At 31.1% G+C, this 14488-nt stretch overlaps 2 protein-coding genes and 1 long non-coding RNA gene across 7 annotated transcripts in view; 2 read left to right on the top strand and 1 right to left on the bottom strand.

Annotated features, from left to right (window-relative positions):
* Positions 1 to 4944, top strand: part of Hr51 (Hormone receptor 51) — an 18712-nt gene extending 13768 nt beyond the window's left edge. Inside the window, exons 4-12 of one of the 4 annotated variants that reach the window (XM_070653774.1) lie at positions 387 to 501; positions 570 to 649; positions 723 to 803; positions 872 to 967; positions 1749 to 1820; positions 1975 to 2351; positions 2429 to 2593; positions 2675 to 2844; positions 2947 to 4944. In XM_070653774.1, the coding sequence (XP_070509875.1) occupies positions 387 to 501; positions 570 to 649; positions 723 to 803; positions 872 to 967; positions 1749 to 1820; positions 1975 to 2351; positions 2429 to 2593; positions 2675 to 2844; positions 2947 to 2995 (1205 nt within the window). In that variant the 3' untranslated portion in view covers positions 2996 to 4944. Of the gene's footprint in view, positions 1 to 386; positions 502 to 569; positions 650 to 719; positions 804 to 871; positions 968 to 1748; positions 1821 to 1974; positions 2352 to 2428; positions 2594 to 2674 lie in introns of all 4 variants that reach the window. The other 3 variants (XM_070653772.1, XM_070653776.1, XM_070653775.1) reach the window with 3 other exon arrangements.
* LOC139100983 (uncharacterized) lies at positions 494 to 10574 on the bottom strand. 2 transcript variants are annotated; one of them, XR_011545499.1, is made up of 5 exons: positions 10555 to 10574; positions 10298 to 10388; positions 3566 to 4350; positions 3151 to 3352; positions 494 to 3063 (listed from the first exon to the last, which is right to left on the bottom strand). It is a non-coding gene; the product is annotated as an uncharacterized lncRNA (long non-coding RNA). The 2 variants fall into 2 exon arrangements; XR_011545498.1 differs by having other exon boundaries at positions 3151 to 4350.
* nSyb (neuronal Synaptobrevin) lies at positions 6068 to 14385 on the top strand. Its single transcript, XM_070653780.1, has 6 exons — positions 6068 to 6367; positions 7842 to 7925; positions 8047 to 8107; positions 8282 to 8440; positions 8515 to 8566; positions 9758 to 14385. Coding segments are annotated over exons 1-6 (534 nt in total). The 5' UTR covers positions 6068 to 6365; the 3' UTR covers positions 9934 to 14385.
* Positions 14386 to 14488: the final 103 nt, after the last annotated feature.

Genomic DNA, 14488 nt, shown 5'->3' with positions numbered 1-14488 from the left:
GGCACGTGCAAATATAGAACAACGTGAATCCTTTTTTTTGTGTTAACCACTGATGTTGTTCCTTAAAAAACATATTCCTTTTGTCGTTGAATTAATTATGTGTGAAAATTGTTGCGTTTAACCCATTTATGACATTTTCGTGATGATGATGACGATGGTAGTTGAGTTACAACCTCCTTTTTAATAATTTTTTATACATTTATGTAACCACATTCTCTCATTGACGCAAAACCAAGCCGCGCTCTGTCAGCGTGAGTTATTTAATTATCCACGAGACAATGTGTCTTTTGCTGTAGCTTAATGAGGCATTTTAATGGTCACGGAAAACATTTTGTGTGGAAAAATTATTAATTATTTTTATATTTCATTTTAAAATTTACAAGTAGCTGTTCAGAATGAGCGACAACCAAGGAACACGGCAACAATTAAACCAGAATCATTGCGGGATTTGGATCAGTCGAAGATGTTGCGAGAACATTCAAATCTCGTGGGAATATTTGGGTAATTTAAAAAAATTTAATCCTTTACTGAATATTCCTTATTAAAAAATCTCAAAATGAACTTTTCAGACCACAATTTACAAACTCAATGTCATTGTCAATGCTTTCTCCGCCACGCTACGGACATTCCGATTTATTGACACCACCAGGTAAATATTTACATTCATTAACCCTTTTCAATGTCATGCCCTTATTGTAATCTTTATTTCTTCTCTTAAGTAGCTCTCGCAGCATCTCAATTTTTACATCACAGTAGTCAATTAAGTGCAATTCCACATCACCATCAAGTATCTTTAGCAAATGGTAATATAATTTATTGTGATTTTATTACAAAAATTTTTATTTCTAATTCAATGATTTTTCTTTATTAGATTATCATTTACTGTCTCTTAACTCTTCATCAAACAACAATTCAATCTCTTCCAATAGTCCAAATGGTGGACATTCGTTAAACAATAACACCAAAGGTAAGGATTTATTAACATTTTATTGTAATTTTGTCAAATCGACAACACTCCATGTAAGGGATTGATATCCAAGCCATTCGGCCACATGGGTCGTACTCTCGCATTCGGCGAGATGCTTGCTTAGGGTTTAACTCCTCAGGTTCCATTTTAAATAACAGATTTTTGACCATATTCTCACTTTATTGTGTTTTAACGGTCATTTGAGATTTGAATATTATCTGTACATAGTTGAAAACCCTTTTTTGTATAAGTTAAATTTGTTTTTGAACTTCGAAGAATAAACATCATTGTGAATAATTAAATCTATCTGGAAGTTGTTTAGTTGAACTTATTGATAAATAAGCATTGAGTTACACAGTTTTACAATTCTACAGTTATATAAGTTAGACTGTTGATCCCGGCGATACTAAAATTTGCAAAATATCTAATTTTCCTTCCGTTTTCTTATTTAATTTTAATAATAACATTTGTGATATGATTTAAATCATATAAATTCTGACTCAGATAGAATCTCAGGCTAGCTAATTGTTGATTGCTATTCGCTAAGACCTTAATAAATGTGATTGTTTACCAATTCTCCTTTAATTATCAATTTAAATTAACCAAGAATGCTTTGATCCAAAAATCATCATCCAAATGTAATCAACTTTTTTGAAATAATTCCAAAAAAACCAAAAATCTCCACATCAAACACAAAAAAGTTTCCTTTCATTTCGCATTCTTTTGATTTGCATAAACTAATCCGTAAAATTATTTTCAATTCCATTTTTTCTCTTGTTAGACGAAATCAACAATACACGAAAATCATCATCAATTGGCTCCGGCTCACCATCTCATCTGATAGAAAATGATGGTAAGTGTATATGCTATGCTATTAAAGTGATTCATTCAAAAATTTCATCTCGAAAGAAATGAAAGCCAACAAAAAAAGTAGAAAATCGATGAAGCTAAATCTCATTTTGTGTAACACATCTCCTTTTTTTTCTCTCGCTCTTTAAACTTTCCAGATGATTCCATTGAAATTGAGGTTACGACAAATGACGAAGAAAATGAAAATGGCGAAAATGGAAAGAATATTATGGTTCCCCATTTCGTTAATTCATCACTGTATGGACATACGCATGAGACTGTTTATGAAACAAGTGCACGTCTATTGTTTATGGCAGTTAAATGGGCCAAAAATTTGCCAAGTTTTGCGAGTTTAGCATTTCGTGATCAAGTGATTCTATTGGAGGAATCATGGTCAGCATTGTTCTTATTAAATGCTATTCAATGGTGTTTACCGCTTGAACCAGCTAATTGCTCCTTATTTTCCGTAACGGAACATTGTTCGAATAATAATAACAACAATAATATTAATTTAGCAGATAATAAACAAGACAAGGTAAGAAGATGAGATTTTATGATAAAAAATGGATGGAATTTAAAATACATTAATTTTCAATTTACTGTGATTGACAGACTTCTCAAGATATTCGCACACTTCACGACACTTTGCTGAGGTTTAAAGCAATTCTCGTTGATCCTGCTGAGTTTGCATGCCTCAAGGCAATCGTTCTCTTCCGCTCTGATGCCAAAGGGTTAAAATCACCATCGGAGATTGAGAATTTACAAGATCAGGCGCAGGTATGTGTTCATTATTGAATAAATTTTTTTAAGTCATGCGTAAATGATAATTCCATGTTAATGATATTGACAAAAAAATAGGTGATGCTGAGTCAACACTGCCGTGCACAATTCCCGACGCAAATTGCACGTTTTGGACGATTGCTGTTGATGTTACCATTATTGAGACTTGTCAGCTCAACACGTATTGAGTCAATTTATTTTCACAAGACCATCGGCAATACACAAATGGAAAAAGTTCTTTGTGATATGTATAAAAATTAAATTAAATTAATTTAATCCTCAAAACTTCTGGTCAAGTTAAAATCAAATTTTACACTTTCATGCTGCTAATTATATAATGTGGAATGCAGGAGAAGTCAGATGATATTTCCGTACAATTCTCCATACAATAGATATTAGTGTGTGTATAGGACATATAGGAGGAAATTCTTTTTGTAATATATTGACATTTATTTTGAATTTTTGAGCTGAGTTGATGATTAATTTAGAAAAAAATTAAGAAAATATTGAGAAATTCTAGGAAGTAAATTAATGTAAATATACGTATTGTGTACCTTTTATGATATTATGTCGTACTATGAAAATTACTCTCCGTCGGCCGTACTGTAATTGAGTAATTTAAGTTGAAATTTAAGTTATTTTATTGTTTTCAAACACCATGCCGAAGTTGGCAGGACATCAATGTGGAGGCACTTTTTTGGGCTTTTGGAGTCTGGATTCCCAAAGTCCTGTATTCAGCATTCCCTAGATCATGAACTTCCGGGTGTCCACGCGGAAGTTGAGAAATCAGAAAAAATTAGTTATTATTTTGATTAATTTTTTACAATTTATAAAAATTGACTATGGATTTAGACAATATCTTGGTTGAATTATGGCAGTAAACCCAGTAAACCAAGCATCAACTATCCATATTGACCCTTACCAGTCTCAAATAGACAACATAAAGAGATTGATAGACCAAAAACTTACTAGACCTGAACAGGATTATATTTTATTCTAAACATTCCCCATCATCCCTAAAACGCACTTCAAATTTTAAAATATTGATCATACCAGTGTACATGCTACATAATATACACGGAATGCCGTTCAAATGACATAAAGGAATTTTTTTTATTCATTTAATTTCTGCTTGCCATATGTTGTCAGACTCGTGTTTGTAAACGGTTGAATTTTAGTACAAATTACTCGACTTTGTGTGTTTTTTCATAAAGTCTGGTTCCTTTCCTTTCGTCATGGTTTTGTGAATATTGGTAGATAAATAAAGTTACTTTTTGGACATATTGATCATTTATTACGAATTAAAAATTATAAAAATTGTAATTTGGAAGTATTTCGGTCTAAATATTTATAAAAAGTAGCAAATTTACATGAAATTTTATAGTTTAGTTCAATATTTTTAAGGTCAAGGTGATGTTAGGATAGATTTCTCGATTCCACAATCTACAATTTCAAAAATCGGTCAATTGCTCAAAAATCCTCTATCTGGCGAAGGTGACTCTAACTTGGCTTGATCCTTGATTCTGTTTACATCTGGCACCCTGCTAGATTCACGCCGAATTCAATTTACATCTGGCACCATGCCCGAAACACGCCGACCTGGTGCCGAATTTTGGATCGAATAACTGACTTGTGCTACTCGAAATTCAGAAACTCATCTTAAGTAACAAATATTGCAAAATTTGTTTAATTTCGTAAATTTTGGATGAAAATGAGCGTCTGATTTGGTTTTCAGATGAGAGTCTAAGCTTGATCTAGATTTTAATGAAAGGATTCTCATCAAAATTCTACATTCTAAATTTGAATTCAAATTTAAACCCCATAAATCACAAAACATGCATAAATTCTTTGACAATAATAAAGGCTGAATAACTGTTTGTATTAGTTGACTAGCCCGAGCAACGCAAATGATTTATGACTATTTGGTAGTCATATGGATGCTACATGCTCCGTGAACCTACTTCATTTGTTTAACTCGGGCCGAAGTCGACTTATTTGGACTTCGAGTCGATTTTGAACTTTATTATGGATTATCGAACGTGACAATTGATTTTGACAGAACTCTGAATAATTATTGTTTATTTTAATTATTACTATCTTTCGCGTGGGACAACTAAGGTTTTACTCCATTTATTTTTAATTTTCTAATCAACACATTACAATGAAGCCAACTGTAAAAGACAATTTCTAAAAAACATTCCAATTTTAAAATTAGGTAAACAATTTCTCAATAAAAACCAAAATTGACATAATCTTGATTATCAGATAAGAATATCCACATGTAAGAGGCTTTAGATAAGAGGTTAGTTTCCAACTGAAACCATAAGCTATATATAACTGAAGGTTAATGCCAAAAAAATGGAAAAAATTTAAATTGAGATGAAAATCAAAATGATTTGAAAAACGAACTAGTCAGGTGGAAATTCCTTGATTTTTTGTACTATTATTTAAGAATGGTTAGAGATGTAATATAAATAAATGTTCATGTAATGATAATACAGCATAAAAGAAGTTATGACAAAAATATATAAAATTTTATGATAAAAAAGTGATGCAATGCCACACAATTTAAGCATATTTATAAGTAACATTCCATCATAATTGATATTCCAAAGCACAATATATAAGTCTATATACTATTAAGTAAGATATAAGTAATTGCACAACACGTTGTACAATAGATGTTATTATTAATTTAATTTGGTGTCTAAATAACAATTACATCTACATATAGTGGAATAACCTTATTGTAAGAATTGATTTAAATGAGAAATGAAAAAAAAAATAAATAAAATGTTAATGAATGTAAGAAGTAAAAAAAGTCGTGACTTGAGTCAATCTCTTTAATTAACAACTTTCAGATACCAACTGACATGCTTTCATGCATACGCAAAAAGCTCTCAATTTTTTTCTCAAAACCGTACATTGCTTTCAGCTTCAAAATAAATCGTTGTCATTATGACAGCAAGAAAGGAAAAAAAAATCAATAAAGAAGCTTCATGGAACTTTAACGAAAGAACGAATTGGCATTTTCGTTGAGCATGTGCAGAATGTGAGTGGAAAAATTGGAACAATTGTTGACATGCGCAGAATTGATGAGTTCCAGTGACATTTGACATTTAACCTTAAATATGTTATGGTTCCTAATTATTCTTAGAATTATTATTCATTATTCCTCAATTTCTAAGAGTTAATTCAACTTGATTACAGATTCTATGGATTAACAGTCCTCTAACTCATCAAAAAACGGTCAATATCGACGATATCACCATAGTTACCAAACAAATTTACGTCACAAGAACATTTTTTTGTTGTCAAATGAACCCAAACATGTGACAAAGGAAAACATCGTAAAAGGATTTCAACCAAAATTGGAACTAACTGGAAATACAATCAGCTTAACAATTATTCTTTTTCGAATTTTATAGAAAATTTTCCAATTCCATTTTTACTTCTGCGCTATCCACTCATGGACATCTTTCCATTAGGAAAAATAAAAAAATCTGTAAAAAAGTAGAGAAAAAAGTTTTTTGTGTTTATTCCTTAACAACGCAAAATTATAAAATTAAAATAATTGTGCAATCAAGTTTCAATTAAATTAACTATAATTTAATATTTGTGTGATCAAGCTTTATGAAATTGTATTAAAATACAAGAAAATCAATTTAATTATAAAACTTAATCAAATTTTACTAAAAAATATTGTATTTTACGACAGTATCTTGTCTTTAAAGGATTAAACTTAAACTTTTCAAGGAAATAAATCACAATGTAAGTATATTAAGGTCTAAAATTGTAGTTTCAAATTGAAATTTAAGTTTTTGAATATAAATAATCTGAAAATTTTGTTAAAAACTTTGCGTACGCGAATTCATTGATTTAATTACTAATTCAGTTCCTATTCGTAACTTCCATAGTTAAATATTCAAATCTAAAGTTCCATAAAGGCAAAGAAAATAGAACAAAAGAAAAAAATAGAGAAAAATTTAAAATTATCGATTTTTATCATGAGGGCTTCATCATCCATACATGTCCATAAAGCAGTTTCTATCATTTCTCATAACCTTTTTCTTTCTTTAAAGAAATTCAATTTTCTCGGAAGTAAGTTTCGAGATCAATTTTTTTCTTTTCTTTTGTTATATGAAAAGTTTTTGCGAAACAAATCATGCAAATAGATTATTGTAGGCGGACAGCTAATGCGCATTTTTATCGTCTCTGATCATTGAATTTAATACAAAAGAGTCATTGAGAAATTGAAATAAAAATTTCATGCTAGAAACTTTTTTTTTTGGATATTGAGTCAGTCGCATGGGGAATTGAATGCTATGCAAGAATGTAGAATGAAATTTCGTTCATAAGATCCAGCTGATCAAATAAGCACAACATGTACCTGTCTAATTTTACTCACGTTATCTTGACAATGAAACCTAAAAAATGTATGTCAAGTTAATAGCAATTAATGTCGTTTAAAAAGTCATTGGGAATTGTTGAATTGTGGTCAGTTGTGACTGACAGAAGCGCATTTTTGAGATACAGTGTCTGTAATAACTGTAAATGGCTTTAATTTGGTAAATATTGTTAATTCTTCGGAGTTCAAAAACAAACTCAACTTTTGTATGAAAAAGGGGTCTTTAACTATGTAGAATCAATATTATTCAAATCTGAAATAAACGTTATGACAATTTATTTGAAGAACAAAGGAATTTTCTAGTTTACAAGCTTTTTCAAGTTACTTAATGCTACTTATCGAGTCTTACCTAAGTTAGTAGCTTACCTAATAAGTTTACATGACGTATACCGTCAGTTAAGTAACATTCTACTAAATAATTAAACTGAGACATAGAAAGATGATCAGGCAAACGATGAATTAGGCAAATACTCAGTAGCTTCTCTTTGCAATCTAAAATCCACCACAGATTTGCTACTTTGTTTCATAAAACTGTGACTATTCGTAATTTCCCCGAAAAAAAAGTGACACTGATGAAATGAAAATCACATAAAAGGAAGAAGAAAGACAGACTTATTTATCAAAATGGAAAAATTCAATCACTTAAAGCAATTATTAGAAATGAGAAGAAAAAGTCCCAATTGATTTTAAATCAAATTTTCAACATTTGCCGCCAACACATACACACATAGAATTGATGCTTAGGATGATATTCAGATTTCATTTCAAGTGGCTATTTATGATAAAAAAGTTTAAAGTACTTTTGAGCTATAAAATTTCATTCCTTATTTTTTGCAGGGCTGCCCCAGGACAGGATCCAAATAATCTCGCACCAGCTGCACCAGCCACAGGCGAAAATGGAGAAGTTGTAGGAGGACCAAGGTTTGTTTTGATTAAACTCTTTATTTGGAAGGAACTAACTCATTTATACTCTTCTTTTTCCTGTTATTTTTAATTCTCACACACCAACCCACATAATCATCATCATATCGAAAAAAAATAGAACACCCCAACAAATTGCTGCACAGAGACGACTTCAGCAAACACAAGCGCAAGTCGATGAGGTAATTGACATACACAGTTGCATCTAATTATATCGCTGAAATGTTGTTCCGAGGAAATCTCTTCTTTTTTTTTTTGATTAGACAAACTTTTTCTCATGTTTTGTTGTCATTAAAAGATTGAGTTCTAGACAATTTTTAATTTACTTTCTCTTCCTTGTTTGCCATCACATCCAGGTTGTTGATATAATGAAAACGAATGTTGAAAAAGTATTAGAAAGAGATCAGAAGCTTTCGGAATTGGATGATCGAGCTGATGCATTACAGCAAGGTGCATCACAATTTGAGCAGCAAGCTGGAAAGCTCAAAAGAAAGTTCTGGTTACAGAATTTGAAGGTATGCCTTTTTAATTGGGACTTTCTTGAGTAATTAATTCTGAATTACCTTCTTCCTTTTCTTTCTCGTTTTAGATGATGATTATTATGGGTGTAATTGGACTTATCATAGTAGCGTATATTGGATGTAAGATTAAGAACATTAAAAGAGCAAAGAGTTGGGGCACACTGAACATGTTAATTGACATTAACATTTACTTTTGATGTTTGATTTGGTCTGACTCATTGCTGTATTTGACTTTTTTGAAGTATATGGGAATGTACGGGAGTTACGGAATGCTCAGAGGGGAGTTGGGGATGGCAACTTTGCCACGGAGTATAACATGATTTAGTATCAGTGGGGAGCGGGCGTCCCGTAGTATTTGAATGCTCCATAACCGAATTAATCGAATATTCTATGCAATTTCTGGTTCATATAAAGTTTTGGCGAAAATCTTTACAATTCTTATATTCCAAGTAGTCATTTCCGATTATATTTCCGTATTTTTCCATAAAAATGGATATTTTTTGGCAAAGTATAACAAATTTCTTTGTGTTGCAGAATATTCCTTTTATTCCTGTATCATATCCAGTTCCTTTGTGTTGAAAAAATAGGAAGTTTGTGTTTTTTTGCTGTACTACCTTCAATTTTACGCTACAAATAATGAGGACGATAAAGATATTTGCTGAAATGTCTTGATTATGATCTTACGCTCAACTTTAAGTTTAATTGAATTAAGTTGAGGTAATTTAAAAAGAGTTTAGGAGAAACTAGTATCAATTTCAAACCTTATTCATATTTGAATCTTGAGAAAATGCCAAAACAAACTTCGAAAATCCTTTCTCTAAAACAGATTTTGTTGAGTATCGATTGTAAGTATACCCAACATGTTAAGAACAAGGATATATAACTTGTAAATGAATGAACTTAACAGAACTTACAAATACCTGTCAGGCAAAGAATTACTGGATGAAAACTCATTAATAAATTCTGATGTTTATTCTTCAGAGTTTAAAAACAAACAAAAATATCTATATACAGGGGCCTACAACTACACTAAAGGGGAAAATCAGCTGACTCTAGTTAAAATACATTTTTAATTCTAAACGACAGTTGACAAATTATTCAAGAGCGTATATGACTTCCAGAGTTCAAAATCGATTCGGATTTTCTATTTATAAGTCGACTTGTTTCAGTATGAATTTTTAGTATATTTCGTACACTTTTGACTTCTAGTTGCTAAAATTTTGCAAACCAATTCCCCACTATGTCTTCAATTCCTTATAAAAAATTGCAATTCTAATATTTTTCTAAAAATTCAATTTTTTCCATTTTTAGCGAAATTCATGAGTGATGACAAACCTCCACCATATGCACAATATCCACCACCAAATTACATGCAGAATCAGCCACAAATAGCACCAGCAGCCCCAGCATCTGCACCACAAGGTGGTGGAGCCGGATCAAAGTCATTCTTTCCAATATCCAACTCAGATCGATTCTTTCGGGTTTAAAAATTTCTTGTTTAATTGAATTAAGCCCCATTTATAAGAACAAACAAAAAAAAAAGACAAGTATGTTTTTTCCCTCTTTATTACTTCTCTACATTTTTTTCGATTGTTAAATCCGATATTGAATATGGAAAAAAAAAATAATATTTTTAAGTGTGATGGTTATATGAAAATCATAAAATAATTCTGTTATACAAAAGGAAAAAATAAGTAAAAAAATTATGATAGGAATAATGGACAAGTTATGAAAGAAGAGACAATGAATAACAATTACGTGAGAACATTGGTGGGAAATGAAAAGGTCAAGAAAAAAGTTTCAAATAAGAAAAATATGGAACAAAAAAAAAATAATAATTGAAATTGATACCTTTTTATGAGAATCTCAATCTTTCTATCAAACAACGGGTCAACCGGTCATTCTTTATTAGATTTTCAATTAGACACACTTCCGAAAAAAACTTTTTTTTTATTTCCGTTCATGTCCAAAATAAAATGAAACGATTCCATGCAATAAATAAGAAAGATTTAAAATATATAAGAAAAAAATTAATAAAAAAATGTTCATCAAGAATCGACAATGATAAGGGAAATAAAAATATTATAAATTATAATACATAGTTATACCTTTTTAACATCATCACGACGAAAAATAAAGCTTCGGATACAGAAAAAAATTAAGAGAAGAATAAGAAAAAAAAAAATTAATAATAAATTATTTAAAAAACAAAAAAAAAACTTATATAAACCTATAACATATGAGTATGATGAAATCACAAGCTAATTGTTACATAAAAAATATTTATCTTTTAAAAGTATAGACTTTAAAGATTATTAAACGATGGATGGTGGAAGAAGTGGAGATCTTTAGATTTAGCTTCAATAAATTACAAAAACAAGTGAAAATTATTAAAAAAAAATCATTCCTAAGTAATGTAAAGGTCAAAAATATCCTTTGGTTTCTTTTTTGATGACTTTAAATTTTTTTCGAAAAAAAAAGTCAAGTTGATCAAGTCCCAAATGAAAATCACATACACACACATAATCGAACGATAAGAATTACCACACAATAAATTGTGAAGAAGAACATAAAAAAATAATAATATTTGTGACATTTTTAATTTAAAAAACTTATACAAAAATTTTAATGTTCAATTAAACTTTGTTGATAACTGACAAATTCGAGTGCTTTATGACTTTGAGGAGCTATTGTTATAATGAGGTGTGCTTGGGTCATCAGTAAGAATGTGATATTAACAACTAACATGAGGCTGCATGAAGATGAAGCTGAACAGCTGTTGAATATGACGTTATTGATTTAGAGGTTGCAATTGTCCAGAATCCTTATCATATCGACAAAACTCTTGCAAAACTCTACATCAGATCTCGAAGTCGACTCTAATTTTGCAAAGAAAAGTCGACTTAAATCGACTCGACTCCATCAGAATTCGGAGTCAACTTCGAGCTCTGCTTTATATAACGATTCAAAGATCAGTATTTGGTAGGAATCGAACCTACAAACTCACAAGACAGTGATACAGATATCTGATCTGTTAACTAACCACCCAACCACAGAGTCCTGAATCTCGTAATAACATATTAGCCTATAAACGACTCAACACCACAGATTACCACTCTATGTAGACACCACAAAAGTAACAACTGCAAATTAAACTTTGCCAATTGGGTCAAATTTGGAGTGTAACATTTATCTTCATTTGACTTCATTCCTTCCATATTTTATGAACTTTGCAAAAGCACATATCTCTTTGTTACTGTGAAAGAAGTAATCCTTGGATATAATTCAAACGACAGAAATTGAGATGTGCTTTGGAATTGTTGGTGAAAAATGGATAGAGTGGTGCTGAATGGAAAGATTTAGGCAAGGAAGGCCTGAGATGTGATTAGGGGATAATCTTAGAAAACTAACAAATTTTGTCATCAAAATTGGATGTGATACCTAATTGAACCCGACCTGGTAGCCTGCCTGGCAGTGATGATTCTTAGTAGTTACTATATAACAGGCCCGGAAATATAAGGACATAACATCACGACATAGTGACGCCCTGGTGACTACATTGAGTTGCTCGGAATTCAAGTTCTTGAAAATATGAATGAGATAGTTACACAAAGGATGAAAGACACCAAATGTTACTAATTCCAACTAGTCCAAATCATCCAAACTATCAATTCCGAACAGCTAAATGTGGCGAACTCCATTTTCTTGCCGTTAGGTCAAAATCAGCAGTAATGGTGTCGTCTGGGTCACTTCACGTCTTACCATTAATACAGCGACGTAGTGATGTTCTAGAGAACTAGGGAGACTATTCGGGAGTAAATCCATCAATTATTACAAGACCCAAGTTGTGACTTTCCTTGCAAACACAGTAGACTGTTAGGTAAAAAATTCTTCACATATTGCTAGACCAACACAACTTCCTCCTTGTGATTCGACCTATGAGTATAGCAAATTCCATAAGAAATTAATGCATTCAACAAGAAGTTCAACAAGCACACACGCACACTTACTTATTGTGTAGTAAACAATCTCCTTCAATGCCATATCAGCCACTGAAGGAATTTACGAACTTACAATAATAAAACGACAGCTATCAAAGTCATAGAGCACTCGAGGATACATATTTTCCATAATATATGAGGAATCTGATTGAATTAAATATTGTATAAAGGGAAAATTACGAGAAAATGTGCAACACCATCATCAATAACTTAAAACTTATTATTACTATTATTCTAACATCCGTATTATCATTTGCCTCAATATTAGGGAAAGACTATTATAGTTATTGCTCTTAGACTAATTAAATCTTATCATTATTATACATTTTTATTGTTGATTGCCTTTTTTTTTTTGGATTTTATTTGAATTAATTCCGAAGATAATGGAACTATTGGTATAACTTATATACAGTAAATAGGTGAAAAAAAAAGTGTATGTACTTTAATTAAAAAAACAGATATGAAATAAAAAAAAAAATATTTAAAGAGTCACTCTCACAACCGAATAACACATACCTACATAGTAACACTCTCTGCAAATCTATAGGTTAAATAAATTAAAGAAATAATAATAAAAAATTAAATACAGAACAAGAATCGTCATGATACAATGAATGTAAAGTGAAATAACATTACTATGAACAAGAATTTAATGAAAATAACAAGAACAAAGCAGTGCTATCAGTTACTAAACACGCAATTTTTAACTTTTTATTTGATTCATAACGCAGAAAAACCAAAAAATTGGATAGTAACAAAAATCATGTGAGATTGCATATAAATAACTTATGTTGGGACAATATATACACTATTAAACTTAATTCTATGCTCCTTAATCATTCTTTGTCGAATTTTATTGTCTATGTCATTTCTCAAAAAAAAAAATATTTAAAAAAAAGCCTTTTTCGCCTAAAAATAAATAGAACAAAATGGATGACAAAACTAATCAAATTTTTATCAAAATAATTATAAGATTGTCATGAGTTGTGATGTTCCTGATGTGCAGTTTCTGGGAAATAGAAATCAAAAATCCATATCAAGGCAAGAATCATACTCTCACGAGCAGAGTTAGCTCAGTAAGCTGAGATCAACGCTCACGAGCATGTTCATCAAGTTTATGTATGGTACAAACTAGCTCTCAAGAGAATGATCTTTAACTAAAAAGGTTGATTGCTTGAAATTTTCTAACGATTTTTCAAAATTTGAAAACTTTCCGAACTTTGAAAAAGTAAACAACTTTTGACATTTTCCATCAAAAAACGGGAAATTTGATGATTTTAGAGCGTTTATGGGCAAAAAGTAGTAATACACTAGACTTCGGTAGTTGGCAAGTGATTACCAGCGATAGAGTCAACATCAGACGCAAACTAAGGGAGTCCATGGACCACAGTGTCGAATTACTTAGAGTCACCAGCGAAGAAAGTTAGTACGAAGGGCAATCTGTGAGCCGCGACACTTTAGTGAGCCATGAACCGTATGCTATATGTAGTTTCGTTCTTGGCTTATCCGAGTAGACAAATAGCAGTTAGAACTAGTCATCAACTAGGCTGAAGCGCACGAGGGCCCATTACCGCGCGTAGGGAATGTCAAAAGTCAGCTCTATCTTTCGAACTAGACATTAACCATTCTTTAATCAGTTATGACGTACTTTATTCGATCTGGTTATCGTCAAGCTGTTCCGCGAAAACTATATAGTTGCCCACCTCTGTTCTAGAGAGTCTAGTCAGCAACTGCTCACAAAGACTTTGACACAAAGGAAGACTAGAACTAAATAAATCAGTTCCACTACACTAAATAAGTCAAGAACAACAGAAAATTTTCCATAAAGAAAAGCAAACAACAAGATTCGCGAAGCTAAAGCTTCTCCCCACCCACCCGAATTGTCATGATTCTATTTCCTAGAAAAAGTGCACTAAAAATAGTAACAAAAAAAATAAAGTGAAATGAGTCAACTCGAATTTTGTCGCAAGCAAGAAGATCAATAATGAGAAAGCATTCAGTTTCGAGGAAGCAAGAAGAAGTAACAATTTTATGTATTATT

Source organism: Chironomus tepperi, unplaced genomic scaffold, assembly GCF_022539635.2.
Source record: "Chironomus tepperi strain 1889 unplaced genomic scaffold, CSIRO-AGI_Ctep_v1 contig_73, whole genome shotgun sequence".
NCBI lineage: Eukaryota > Metazoa > Arthropoda > Insecta > Diptera > Chironomidae > Chironomus > Chironomus tepperi.
Note: the sequence above shows the minus strand (reverse complement) of the source record. Positions and strands in the feature narration are given on the sequence as shown.